Source organism: Bos taurus, chromosome 4 (assembly GCF_002263795.3).
Source record: "Bos taurus isolate L1 Dominette 01449 registration number 42190680 breed Hereford chromosome 4, ARS-UCD2.0, whole genome shotgun sequence".
In the NCBI taxonomy this organism is placed as follows: domain Eukaryota; kingdom Metazoa; phylum Chordata; class Mammalia; order Artiodactyla; family Bovidae; genus Bos; species Bos taurus.
In genome coordinates this window covers 81,077,057-81,092,395 of record NC_037331.1, presented here as the reverse complement: position 1 = coordinate 81,092,395, position 15,339 = coordinate 81,077,057, and the positions used below count along the sequence as shown (strand labels likewise).

The 15,339-nt window shown below is 41.3% G+C and overlaps 1 protein-coding gene across 1 annotated transcript; it reads right to left on the bottom strand.

Moving 5' to 3' along the window:
* Positions 1–314: 314 nt before the first annotated feature.
* On the bottom strand, positions 315–13,765 carry LOC101907101 (small ribosomal subunit protein eS26). The gene is given in 4 exon segments (XM_024990951.2): positions 315–1,388; positions 1,391–1,426; positions 1,429–1,527; positions 13,747–13,765. Coding segments are annotated over 4 exon segments (402 nt in total). The 3' UTR covers positions 315–1,140.
* Between the last annotated feature and the right edge of the window lie 1,574 nt (positions 13,766–15,339).

Genomic DNA, 15,339 nt, shown 5'->3' with positions numbered 1-15,339 from the left:
GCTATTCATTGCTAACATTTTCCACCTTCTTGGCTGCTGGAGTTACCCAGCTCTTTACCCATTTTTCAAGACTGGTATTACAACTTCTTGTCAATTCATGAGCCCTTTTTACCCTTCCAATAAATTCCTTTAAGATTGTTATAGTAGCTGTTACTTTCAACAGAAGTATTTTAATTGATGAATCAGCAAAATCAATCCATTCTTTAGGGATTTCTGTGGTGGTCCAGGGGTTAAGACTTCATCTTCCAATGACAGGAGGTGTGGGTGTGATCCCTGATCCAGGGAGCGAAGATCCTACACGCCTCAGGGGCCAAAAAAAAAAAACAACAACAAACAAACATAAAAGAGAAGCAATGTTGTAACAAATTCAATAAAGAGTTTAAGATGGTCCACATCAAAAGATCTTTAAAAAAAAAAATCTATTCATTAATTTTCCCACTATCTATTAAGAAATTTGCAGGTACCAAATATTGTGGGAGGCTTGATATGACGATGAAGAGACATTGTTTCTATTGTGCTACAACCTACAGTCTATTGAAGGATACAGGCCAAGAAAGAGAAGACTGTAGTACATGCTTGATGAAGAAGGACATTATTCATTGGGAATATAAAAAAGGAAAATTTATTCCAACTTTAGTGATGGTAGTGGTGGGGGGTGTCAGAGGAAAGTTCAAATGATATTTGACTATGTAAATTTAGGTTTGAAAATGTAAAAATTAGACCTAGTTGAGAGGTAGGAATTGGGGGGGCGGGGGTAAGTGCTTCATATAGTGTGACCAGCCCGTGTGAAGGCCCAGCATTGAGAGACGAACAGGACTTTCAAAGAACTGAAAAGAAGCTCCAGATGACTAAAGTGCAGAGTTTGAGCGGATAAGTCTGGAACTATAAGTGGGACTCGAATCATTCAGAGTAATGTGAACCTCTGATGGTGTTAGCACTTTTTCCTAGACGCAGTTGGGATGCAGTTGCAAGCAACTGAAGAGTTTTAAGCAGAAGTCTCAGTATATTGCAGTCTGGTGCTGTTTTCCAAAACTTGTCTATTGATTATAGCCACCCTGTTTTGTTTTCTTCATAGTATATTTTCCATTTTATTGTCTTTTCAGAGAACAGTATTTCTTCAGTCTTTAAGGACTTGCCTCTTTACAAGGGTTTTGGTGGAGGGCATGGGGCAGCACCCGCAGGTCTAAATTGAGGTGGAGGTGTGCAGTCCTTTCTGGCTTCCCCAGAAGGATTCCTAACTACCTTACTGTGAATGGCACAACTCACACAGTAATGTAGTTTCACATACAGCTTGGAAAGCACATAGGCATTGAAAACACTTGCTTCAGAAGTGTCCCTGACAGTAGTGGCCTCTAAGATTTTCTGAATGGCTAACTTCTTACTGGCCTATCTTCAGGCACACATCGGGCACAGTTAGTGCAGTGAAAGGCTGCTTGTAGCCTCGGCCCTTTCTGGCACGACCATTGTTCCTTCTTTTCTTGGAAGCAGGGAGGAAAGAGTGCCCATCCTGGTGTTTTAAAGCGGTATCTCATTGTGTTTTTTTATATAAATTTCCTTAATTTTTGTTGTTGTTGTTTAGATGCTAAGTTGTGTCCAACTCTTTGCGACCCCACGAACTGTAGCCCGCCAGTCTTCTCTGTTCATGGGATTTCCCAGGCAAGAATACTGGATTGGGTTGCCATGTTCTTCTCCAGGGGATCTTCCTGACCCAGGGATAGAACCCTCATCGCCTTCCTAGCAGGCAGATTCTTTACCACTGAGCCACCTGGAAAAGCCCAAATCTCCTTAATGGCTAAATGTTATTGAGCATTATTTCAACTTTCTTTTGTGGCCATTTGTATGTCTTCTTTTGAGAAATATCTATTCAGATCCTTTAACCATTTTAAAATTGGGCTATTTATCTTTCCATTATTGAGTTGCAGAAGTTCTTTATATATCCTACATACAAATCCCTTACTGTATAAATAATTTGTGAAGATATATGTGCTGTCTTTTTTATTTTCTTGATGGTGCCATTCGAAACAACACAAGCTTTTTAATTTTGATGAGTCCAATTCATCTATTTTTCCTTTTGTCAATTGTGCTTTTGATGTCTCATCTGAGGTTTTGTGTAACCCAAGGTTGCAAATATTTATTCCTATGTTTACTTCCCTGGTGGCTCAGACGGTAAAGCGTCTGCCTACAGTGCGGGAGACCCGGGTTCAATTCCTGGGTCGGAAAGATCTCCTGGAGAAGGGAATGGCAACCCACTCCAGTAGTCTTGCCCCCCTCCAAAAAAAGGGGCTCAAAGAAATATAGGGGCTTCCCTTGTAGCTCACTCGGTAAAGAATCTGCCTGCAGTGCAGGTGACCTGGGTTCGATCCCCGGGTTGGGAAGATCCCCTGGAGAAGGAAATGGAAACCCACTCCAGTATCCTTGCCTGGAAAATCTCATGGACAGAGGAGCCTGGTGGGCTGCAGTCCATGAGGTCGCAAAGAGTCTGGCATGACTGAGTGACTAACACTATGACTAACACTATGTTTACTTCTCAGAGTTTTTTATTTTAGCTATTATATTAGGCCCCTGATCCATTCTGAGCTAATTTCTGTACATTGCATGAGGTTGGGGTCAGCTTCATTCTTTTGCATGTGGCTATCAAGTTGTTCAAGCACCATTTTTTTTCTTTGCTATTATTTATATTCTGATAATGGGGAAAAGGGAAATGGGGAGGGGGCTGAACGGTTGTTTTCATCAATCAACAATAATCTCCTTCATCATAACCATTTGTTGAATGGACTATTCTTCCCCATCAAATTGTCTTGGCACCCTTGTTGAAAACCATCTGATCATAAATAAAAGGATGAATCAATTGATCCTAATAATTTTACTAGATTCTAATAATTTTATTGCAGTACTATGAACACAAAATAAGATTCATGTGGTCAGTTAAAAAGTTCTAGTAGAAGTTATTTCCTTTGATCTGTATCACCAATAGCGTATTTTAAGGCTATAATGACCTTACTAATGAGAACTTTGAACACTACATAAATGGTTTACTTGTTTATGCTTTCTCTGTCAAGTCTTAGTAGATGTAATTAGAAATTTAAAGTATTGTTCTGTAGTCATACTTCCAAATATTCCTGAATATCTATCTCCTAAAGAAAGGCAATGCCAAAGAATGCTCAAACTACCGCACAATTGCACTCATCTCACACGCTAGTAAAGTAATGCTCAAAATTCTCTAAGCCAGACTTCAGCAATACGTGAACTGTGAACTTCCAGATGTTCAAGCTGGTTTTAGAAAAGGCAGAGGAACCAGAGATCAAATTGCCAACATCCACTGGATCATCGAAAAAGCAAGAGAGTTCCAGAAAAACATCTATTTCTGCTTTATTGACTATGCCAAAGCTTTTGACTGTGTGGATCACAATAAACTGTGGAAAATTCTGAAAGAGATGGGAATACCAGACCACCTGACCTGCCTCTTGAGAAACCTATATGCAGGTCAGGAAGCAACAGTTAGAGCTGGACATGGAACAACAGACAGGTTCCAAATAGGAAAAGGAGTATGTCAAGGCTGTATATTGTCACCCTGCTTATTTAACTTCTATGCAGAGTACATCATGAGAAACGCCGGGCTGGAAGCACAAGCTGGAATCAAGATTGCCGGGAGAAATATCAATAACCTCAGATATGCAGATGACACCATCCTTATGGCAGAAAGTGAAGAGGAACTAAAAAGCTTCTTGGTGAAAGTGAAAGTGGAGAGTGAAAAAGTTGGCTTCAAGTTCAGCATTCAGAAAACGAAGATCATGGCATCTGGTCCCATCACTTTATGGGAAATAGATGGGGAAACAGTGGAAACAGTGTCAGACAGGCTCCAAAATCACTGCAGTGGGTGACTGCAGCCATGAAATTAAAAGACGCTTACTCCTTGGAAGGAAAATTATGACCAACCTAGATAGCATATTCAAAAGCAGAGACATTACTTTGCCAAAAAGGTCCGTCTAGTCAAGGCTATGGTTTTTCCTGTGGCCATGTATGGATGTGAGAGTTGGACTATAAAGAAAGCTGAGCGCTGAAGAATTGATGCTTTTGAACTGTGGTGTTGGAGAAGACTCTTAAGAGTCCCTTGGGCTGCAAGGAGATGCAACCAGTCCATTCTAAAGAAGATCAGTCCTGGGTGTTCTTTGGAAGGACTGATGCTGAAGCTGAAACTCCAGTACTTTGGCCACCTCACGCAAAGAGTTGACTCACTGGAAAAGACTCTGATGCTTGGAGGGATTGGGGGCAGGAGGAGAAGGGGACGACAGAGGATGAGATGGTTGGATGGGATCACTGACTCGATGGACGGGAGTTTGAGTGAACTCCGGGAGTTGGTGATGGACAGGGAGGCCTGGAGTGCTGCAATTCATGGGGTCACAAAGAGTTGGACATGACTTAGAAACTGAACTGAACTGAACTGAAGAGTACATAAGTATTCTTGTGAAATTAAACATTAACAAAATATTGATTCCAGTAAATTATATATACTCTAAATCTTGACATAATTCAATGTATTCATCTGTCTCTATAACTAAGGCATAACTAATACATCATAACTAACATGTGTAGTTTTGTGTCAGGTTGTGAATCCTGAATTTTTTGACCAAGCAATGCTACAAATAGGAAAAATTGCCTCAGAACAAGCATGAAAAATAATTTCATTACTGGTATCATTTCTGATTCAGAGGTTATAGGCTTCCGAAACTGTCAGAAAGATGAGCTCGGGAGTGACACATTGCATCAGAGTTTCACTAGTGAAATTGACCTTAAGTTTTATTGCAAATTTCGTGTTGTATTTTGTTTTCTTTCTTTTGTAGAATTTTTTTGGCTTTGCCACACAGCATGCAGCAGGATCTTAGTTCCCGACCATGGATGAAACCTGTGCCCCCTGCAGTAGAAGCAGGAGGTCTTAACCACTGGACCACAAGGGAAGTCCTGTGGTTAAGCACTAATATTTTCATTTATTCTGGTATATATTGCTTTGTGTATGTCTATGTCCCATGCTTTATTTAAAAACAAAGTGATGAATGATGTGGGGATTATAATCAGGAGCATCACTGACCTTCACCTTCCCTCCAGCCAGTTCCCCCAAACTCCCTGTCCCCACACCCTCTGTATTGCCAGTTCCTTTCAGAGTGAATGAGAACTTAATCCCCAAAACCCTGGTAGAGACTCCAAAGTGTCCCCCTAACTCTTTCTTTTCCTTTGACTTCCATTCCTGGGAAGGCACCTCAATTTGAAGGTACGGGAAAGCCCAGAATGGTGATAGACATGAAGGAAAAGCTTTACCCTCACAGAAAGAGACTGAAGGGTTCAGCATAGTCAAGTGAGGGTCCCCATAGTCTGGGGTGCCAAAAATCTGGCGCTGGGACCAGAGAAAAGGATGCTGGCCTCTCAAAGAAAGGAGACACGGTAGCCTCAAAATCCTCTCATTTGGAATAAGCAGTGCATGATCATTTGGCTTTCTGGTGAACCACACTTGGTTGCAGAAGCACACTTGGCCCATATGTTTCTCAAGGCTGAGCTGCTGGTGATGTGGGTTTTAGACACTTATGTTGAGATGGATTCTGAGGCTATGTTTAGGATGAGCAGGAAAGAACGCTGTCATTAATGATACTCATCATTGAAGTGGAATGGGAGCATGGGGTACATTGTAATATTTATGTGTGTGTGCTCAGTTGTGTCTGACTCTGTGCGACCCCATGGACTGTAGCCTACCAGGCTCCTCTGTCCATGGAATTCTCCAGGCAAGAATACTGGAGTGGCTTGCCATTACCTTCTCAAGGGCATCGTTGTGACCCAGGGATCAAACTGGGGTCTCCTGCACTGCAGCCAGATTCCTTATGATCTGAGCCACCAGAGAAGCCCTTGTAATATTTAGGAATTTAGTTTATCTGTAATGAAACTGGAAAAAATAGTGGCATAATCATATTACCAGTTTTATGTCTTTATTGGTCTAGGGTTTACTTGGCAGATCCAAAAGTAGGAAGTTAAGAGATACCTGGAGAACAGGCAACTTTGGCCTTGCAGTACAAAATGAAGCAGGTGAAAGGCTCATAGAATTTTGCCAAGAGAATGCACTGGTCATAGTAAACACTCTCTTTCAACAACACAGGAGAAGACTCTACACATGGACATCACCAGATGGTCAATACCAAAATCAGATTGATTATATTCTTTGCATCCAAAGATGGAGAAACTATACACAGTCAGCAAAAACAAGACCAGGAGCTGATGGTGACTCAGATCATGAACTCCTTATTGCCAAATTCAGACTTAAATTGAATAAAGTAGGGAAAACCACTAGACCATTCAGTATGACCTAAATCAAATCTCTTACGATTATACAGTGGAAGTGACAAACAGATTCAAGGGATTAGATCTGATAGAGTGCCTGAAGAACTATGGATGGAGGTTCATGACATTGTACTGTAGGTAGTGATCAAGACCATCCCCAAGAAAAAGAAATGCAAAAGGGCAAAATGGTTGTCTGAGGAGGCCTTAAAAATACCTGAGAAAAGAAGAGACACTAAAGGCAAAGGAAAAAAAGATATACCCATTTGAACGCAGAGTTCCAAAGACTAGTAAGGAGAGATGAGAAAGTCTTCCTCAGTGACCAATGCAAAGAAATAAGGAAAACAATAGAATGGGAAAGACCAGAGAGCTCTTCAAGAAAATTAGAGATACCAAGGAACATTTCATGCAAAGACAGGCTCAGTTAAAGACAGAAATGGTATGGACCTAAGAGAAGCAGAAGATACTAAGAGGTGGCAAAAATACACAGAATTATACAAAAAAGATCTTCCTGATCCAGATAACCACCATGGTGTGATCATTCACTTAGAGCCAGACATCCTGGAATGTGAACTCAAGTGGGTCTTAGGAAGCATCACTATGAAGAAAGTTAGTGGAGGTGATGGAATTCCAGTGGAGCTATTTCAAATCCTAAAAGATGATGCTGTGAAAGTGCCGCACTCACTATGTCAGCAAATTTGGAAAACTCAGCAGTGGCCACAGGACTGGAAAAGGTCAGTTTTCATTCCAATCCCAAGAAAGGCAAAGACAAAGAATGCTCAAACTACTGCACAATTGCACTCATCTCAGACACTAGCAAAATAATGCTCAAAATTCTCTAAGCCAGGTTTCAACAGTATGTGAACTGTGAATTTCCAGATGTTCAAGCTGGATTTAGAAAAGGCAGGGGAACCAGAGATCAAATTGCCAACATCTGTTGGATCATTGAAAAAGCAAGAGAGTTCCATAAAAACCATCTACTTCTGCTTTATTGACTATGCCAAAGCCTTTGACTGTGTGGATCACAACAAACTACGCCAAATTTTTCGAGATGGGAATACCAGACCACCTGACCTGCCTCCTGAGCAATCTGTATGCAGGTCAAGAAGCAACAGTTAGAACTGGACATGGAACAACAGACTGATTCCAAATAGGAAAAGGAATATGTCAAGGCTGAATATTGTCACCCTGCTTATTTAACTTATATGCAGAATACATCATGTGAAATGCCAGGCTGGATGAAGCACAACCTGGAATCAAGATTGCCAGGACAAATATCAATAACCTCAGATATGCAGATGACACCACCCTTATGGCAGAAAGCAAAGAGGAACAAGAGCCTCTTGACGAAAGTGAAAGTGGAGAGTGAAAAAGTTGGCTTAAAACTCAACATTCCGAAAACTAAGATCATGGCATCCAGTCCCATCACTTCACGGCAAATAGATGGCGAAACAGTGGAAACGGTGAGACTTTATTTTCTTGGGCTCCAAAATCACTGCAGATGGTGACTGCAGCCATAAAATTAAAAGACACTTGCTCCTTGGAAGAAAAGCTATGACAAACCTAGACAGCATATTAAAAAGCAGAGATATTACTTTGCCAACAAAGGTCCATTTAGTCAAAGCTATGTTTTTCCAGTAGTCATGTATGGATGTAAGAATTGGACCATAAGGAAAAATGAGCACCAAAGAAGTGATGCTTTTGAATTGTGGTGTTGGAGACTCTTGAGAGTCCCTGGACTGCAAGGAGATCAAACCAGTCAATCATAAGGAAATCAATTCTCAATATTCATTGGAAGGACTGATGCTGAAGCTGCAATATTGTGGCCACCTCATGCAAAGAACTAACTTATTGAAAAAAACCCTGATGCTGGCAAAAATTGAGGGCAGGAGGAGAAGGGGACGACAGAGGACGAGATGGTTGGATGGCATCACCGACTCAATGGACGTGAGTTAGAGTAAGCTCTGAGAGCTGGTGATGGACAGGGAAGCCTGGTGTATTGTAGTCCATAGGGTTGCAATGAGTTGGACACAATTGAGCAACTGAACTGAAATCACAATATCCTCAGAGAGGCAGGTCTTTCTCTTTCCTTAATCCAGCCATCCTTAACACGTGCTTGTTCCTTTGTAGTTACAAGATGGTTGCTCAAGCTCTAGTATTGCATTTGAGATCCAGTTGTAAAGCAAAATAAAAGGCAAGATCAGCTAAATCGGCTTTCCATTTTAAGAAAGTATTCTCAGAAATCTCATCCAACAACTTCCACTTAGATTTCATCGGCCAAGACTGTATAGTATGGTCACGTCCTTCATCTGCAAGAAGTGCTGGGAGATGTAGTTTTAAGCCAAGCACACTTATACAGCCATCAAAACTAGTTTTCTTTCCTTATGATCAGGGAGAATCCCTATCAGGAAGGCCTCTTAGTTTCACCCACCATTCCTGTTTTATAAATAGGTATCCTTCAGCTTTATTGAACCAGCAAGAACTGCTCCCCTACCACCTCCAACACACACGCGCACACACACACACAAAAGCAGCACTGCTTTTCTGCAAAGTGTGGGCCTGTGAACCGTGTAAAAGATGAGGGTGGGAAGAACACATGTATCACATTAGTGTTTTACTACTGAAACTGAACTTAAAATTTTATCATAAGATTTTATGTGTTATTTTCTTTTATTCTCAAATATATTACTATAGTTGGGATCAACAAAAATCTCAGGAGCACTGATATCATTGTGGAACAGCTCATTATTCTTTAGGATCCCAGATCCATATTAACTAGCAGTATACTTTGGGCAAGACACTCAATCTCTCTATGCCTTGTTTTCCTAATTTGTAAACTGTTGATAGTACTTTATATGGGAAAGGTGATCAGATAATTTATGTTCAAACTTGAAAAATTTATATTCTGGAGTGAGTGAAGTTGACTGTAGCCTACCAGGCTCCTCCATCCATGGAATTTTCCAGACAAGAGTACTGGAGTGGGTTGCCATTTCCTTCTCCAGAGGATCTTCCTGACCCAGGGACTGAACCCTGTTCTCCCACATTGCAGGCAGACGCTTTACCGTCTGAGCCACCAGGGCAGCCCCATAATGGAAGGGGGATAGTATTAATAATTATGCTTGTACAAGTGGCACAAACAAGGACCACACCAGGCGGGCTGAGGACTATGGTCATCCTATTTTTAAATGCAGGTGTGAGTGTGCATGCTCAGTTGCTTAGTTGTGTCGGATTCTTTGAGACCCCATGGACTGTAGCCTGCCAATCTTCTCTGTCCGTGCAATTTTCCAGGCAAGAATACTGGAGCTGACTGCCATTTCCTACTGCATGGGATCTTCCCTGCCAAGGGACTGAACCCAAGTCTCTTGCATTGGCAGGTGGATTCTTTACCACTGTGCCACTTGGGAAGCCCTTTAGACGCAGTTGAGAGAATTAAATGAGAAAATAAATATAAAGCACTTAGCACAAAGCCTGACACACAGTAAGTATTCAGGAGATACTAGCCAATATTTTATTTTACTATTGAATTGAAAAGTTTTATTGTTTTGGCTTTGCTTTTCTCTAACAATACTAAGCTTGATATTCTTCTTTTATGATAAAGGATAGTGGGCTGAAATAAAGAGAGGTTAAGTTTTCAAGACTTAGAAAAACCCAATTGAAAATTAAACATCCAGCCTCTCTAAAGGAGGAGCAATGTTGAAAGACACTGCAGAAATTCTTAGTTATAAGGAAGATTCTGGAATTACAGTGCATGACCTGTCTGTGAACTGTTTGTACCATCAGAAGCATGAATGGAAGAACTGGAATTTTAATGATTTTGTGTAACATTTCTCAAAGGTTTTGATCTGAAGATCCCTTTACACTTAAAAAATTTTTTGAGCACCACAAAAAAGCTTTGATTTATATGAGTTATATCTATTGATATTAGAAATAAAAATGGAGGCAATTTAAAAATATTCATTTAGGGAATTCCCTGGCAGTACAGTGCTTAGGACTCCACACTTTCACTGTCAACAGCCTGGACTGGATCCTTGATCAAAGAACTAGGATCCCTCAAGCCACTCCACGTGGCCAAAAATTATTTTTTTCATTTAAGATAATTTCATCATATATTAAAACAACTAACATATTTAAATGAAAGAAACTATCTTTATAAAAGAAAAACTGTTAGAGGGTTCATGTTTTGCCTTTCTACAGATCTCTTTTTTGACTGGTTTAATAGAGTTGAATTTGTTGCATTATGTTATGGTAGACCATTCCCATAGAAAAGAAATGCAAAAAAGCAAAATGGCTGTCTGGGGAGGCCTTACAAATAGCTGTGAAAAGAAGAGAAGCGAAAAGCAAAGGAGAAAAGGAAAGATATAAGCATCTGAATGCAGAGTTCCAAAGAATAGCAAGAAGACATAAGAAAGCCTTCTTCAGCGATCAATGCAAAGAAATAGAGGAAAACAACAGAATGGGAAAGACCAGGGATCTTTTCAAGAAAATCAGAGATACCAAAGGAACATTTCATGCAAAGATGAGCTCGATAAAGGACAGAAATGGTATGGACCTAACAGAAGCAGAAGATATTAAGAAGAGATGGCAAGAATACACAGAAGGATTGTACAAAAAAGATCTTCACGACCCAGATAATCACGATGGTGTGATCACTGACCTAGAGCCAGACATCCTGGAATGTGAAGTCAAGCGGGCCTTAGAAAGCGTCACTAAGAACAAAGCTAGTGGAGGTGATGGAATTCCAGTTGAGCTATTTCAAATCCTAAAAGATGATGCTGTGAAAGTGCTGCACTCAATATGCCAGCAAATTTGGAAAAGTCAGCAGTGGCCACAGGACTGGAAGAGGTCAGTTTTCATTCCAATCCCAAAGAAAGGCAATGCCAAAGAATGCTCAAACTACCGCACAATTGCACTCATCTCACACGCTAGTAAAGTAATGCTCAAAATTCTCCAAGCCAGGCTTCAGCAATACGTGAACTGTGAACTTCCTGATGTGCAAGCTGGTTTTAGAAAAGGCAGAGGAACCAGAGATCAAATTGCCAACATCCGCTGGATCATGGAAAAAGCAAGAGAGTTCCAGAAAAACCTCTATTTCTGCTTTATTGACTATGCCAAAGCCTTTGACTGTGTGGATCACAATAAACTGTGGAAAATTCTGAAAGAGATAGGAATATCAGACCACCTGATCTGCCTCTTGAGAAATTTGTATGCAGGTCAGGAAGCAACACTTAGAACTGGACATGGAACAACAGACTGGTTCCAAATAGGAAAAGGAGTTCGTCAAGGCTGTATATTGTCACCCTGTTTATTTAACTTCTATGCAGAGTACATCATGAGAAACGCTGGACTGGAAGAAACACAAGCTGGAATCAAGATTGCCGGGAGAAATATCAATAACCTCAGATATGCAGATGACACCACCCTTATGGCAGAAAGTGAAGAGGAACTAAAAAGCCTCTTGATGAAAGTGAAAGTGGAGAGTGAAAAAGTTGGCTTAAAGCTCAACATTCAGAAAACGAAGATCATGGCATCCGGTCCCATCACTTCATGGGGAATAGATGGGGAAACAGTGTCAGACTTTATTTTTCTGGGCTCCAAAATTACTACAGATGGTGACTGCAGCCATGAAATTAAAAGGCGCTTACTCCTTGGAAGGAAAGTTATGACCAACCTAGATAGCACATTCAAAAGCAGAGACATTCCTTTGCCAACAAAGGTTCGTCCAGTCAAAGCTATGGTTTTTCCTGTGGTCATGTATGGATGTGAGAGTTGGACTGTGAAGAAGGCTGAGCGCCGAAGAATTGATGCTTTTGAACTGTGGTGTTGGAGAATACTCTTGAGAGTCCCTTGGACTGCAAGGAGATGCAACCAGCCCATTCTGAAGGAGATCAGCCCTGGGATTTCTTTGGAAGGAATGATGCGAAAGCTGAAACTCCAGTACTTTGGCCACCTCATGCGAGGAGTTGACTCATTGGAAAAGACTCTGATGCTGGGAGGGATTGGGGGCAGGAGGAGAAGGGGACGACAGAGGATGGGATGGCTGGATGGCATCACTGACTCGATGGACGTGAGTCTGAGTGAACTCCGGGAGTTGGTGATGGACAGGGAGGCCTGGCGTGCTGCGCTTCATGGGGTTGCAAAGAGTCAGACACGACTGAGCGACTGATCTGATCTGATCTGATGGTAGAAGAGTATGAATAAGATACACTGTGGAAAAGTGAGGGCGTATTTTAATAGCTTTTCTAGATAATTATGGTTATTCTTTGATACTACACCAAAACTCCACAGTAGTTCCTTAAAGGTTTATTATAAATTGAGATCTGAAATCATATCAATTAACTTTTTATACCTTTACATTAAAGTGCAGTCTGTTCTGCACTTTGAATGAATCTTTAACTTGTGATTTTGTAACATCATCCATTATTCAGTTGGAAAATATTGTTTCACTAAGTTGGGCAGATATTTCAAATGTTCACACATTTCAGAAACCTAATACTTAAGGACATTCTAGAAAATATATGACACACATTCCATTAGCCATCAGAATGATGGTATCATCACATGTCATGTTGCCTCTGGAAGACTCCATGGTGAATTTGTGAAAAAATGAGAATAATAAAGACAAACCATGTCTTATTATGAACATAGTTTTGATTGCATGATTCACTGAAAAAGTTTTAGTTTCAGGCCACACTTTAAGAACAGTTGATATGGTATGATATGAGCTATTAGGTAAACAAAGAAAACACACAAAAAAACTTACCACCTCCTTTTCTCTTTTAAAAACCATAACATAACTGACATAACACACAAACAGTAAAAGGCTAAAATATAGTCTCAGGTGGCAATTGCAAGTCTCTTCACAATGAAGGTCAGTAGAAAAGCTTGTAGAAACATATGACTTGTAATTTAAAGGTCTTTCTCATTTTTTGGGAGTTTGAACCCTGTTAATCATTAGCATTTCAAAACATGAGAGTAACTCTCTTTGGGGAGCCCAAAGTGCTTCACTGCTTAGTCTTCTCCCCATTTCCCCTCACCCCCACCCCTGCCCAAGATGGAATCTTCGCAGAAACATACAGGGTGGCAGAATAATACTAAAAATATTTTAGTACATGTTTTCTGTTTGCAACCTAGATTGGAAGCTAGTCATTTTCTATGGAACAAGTTTTCTTTGCAAGTATAGAATAGAAGATGATATTCTTACATGAAATTTGTTGCATATGAGGAACTGCTAGATAAACCTGTTTTGCTCTCCTATTTCTATTATTCCAGGGCTTTCAAAGTAGGATGATAGCGCAGGCTGGTCCTAGTTTTTGGAAAAAGCTGCTTGCTAACTAGTTTAGGCTTCAGGAAATTCATTCAGCAATACTGCCACAGAGAAATGTTTTTAGGCGCCTTGCTCCTTACTATTCAGTTGCCCAATGTACTTACCACATCCTTCTGGCTGCATGGTAGGTCCTACTGTGTGGTCTCTTGGGAAATGAACCGATTTCAAGATTACCTACCCTTCAGCAAACACCTTTTGTACTTTCTTTTAGGTTAAGTCTGATTTTATCTTAGATCAGTCTAGACTCAGATACAGTGTTGCTGCTGCTGCTGCTGCTAAGTCGCTTCAGTCGTGTCCGACTCTGTGCGACCCCACAGACGGCAGCCCATCAGGCTCCACCGTCCCTGGGATTCTCCAGGCAAGAACACTGGAGTGGGTTGCCATTTCCTTCTCCAGTGCATGAAAGTGAAAAGTGAAAGTGAAGTCGCTCAGTCGTGTCCGACTCTTAGCGATCCCATGGACTGCAGGCCACCAGGCTCCTCCGTCCATGGGATTTTCCAGGCAAGAGTACTGGAGTGGGGTGCCATTGCCTTCTCCGCAGATACAGTGTTAGGAGATGTCAAATCAATTAAAATTATTTACACTAAAGCATGAATGAAAGCCGGATATCAAGTGTTCAAGAACCAAGAACAAACTGAAGGACTGAACAAATAAACTTGAGAAGGGGTGACTACATGTGGCCACAACGCAGTACTCAGCTTTTCTTTGCAACCATAATAAAAGCCAGTAAGATATAGCACAGGGAACTCTACTCAATACTCTGTAAACACCTGTGAGGAAAAAGAATTCTTAAAAATGGATATATGTATACAGGATTCACTTTGCTATACACCAGAAACTATCACAACAGTGCGAATCAACTGTATACTCCAATTAAAAAAAAACCCCAAACAGTAAGTCATTTAAGTTTTAATCTCATTATCTTAAGTGCCCAGGCCATAACTGAAGAACAAGGCTGGTAATGCAATGAGACCTGAGATCACTAAATAGTTATGTTTTGCAGACCCACAGATTTAGATAGTTAAGATGAAACAGGGTGTAGAGACAAGATGCCAACTCTCATTTGAGCAGTTGAGTGTTTTGACTTCAAGGCCGTTGGTAATAATTCTGAGACCCTCTTGACATTTCGTTATTCCTCGTATTTGTTTTTTTAACTTCAGCACTATTAAAATTCCACACTCTGATTTACAACTGTTTTTAGGTTAAGACGGGGCCTGGAACTTGGGCGTACATGACATAGTTTAAGCTAATGCCACCTCCACCCTCTTTTGCAGGGCGCCCTCTCTTCCCTTGTCGCAGCGTTCCAACTCCCGAGCTTGTCTGAGGGTAGACTACGGGGTGACTACCCTGCCCAAAAAGCCATTAAAGGCGTATTCCTGAATCTTCAGATTCTCGCTCTCGCCATGACCTTTCAACAAGCAGGCGGTACGGCGCCTGCGGTGATCCGGAGCCGGCAGTACGCGCTGGATGCAAGCAACAGGCACGACCGACGTGCCATTACTGCGCTTCTCCAGCGACAGCAGTAGGCGGCACAGGAATCTTCTTTCTTTAACCCTTCTCCACACACAGTCCCACCCTCACCGGAAGTGAAGCTGTCTCTCTACGTTACGTCACTTCCGGCCCGGAGCCAGCCTCTTGGCGGAAGCGAGCACGTCCGTGCGCGGTAATTTTGTTCCCGCCTCCTTTGCCCCTGACAC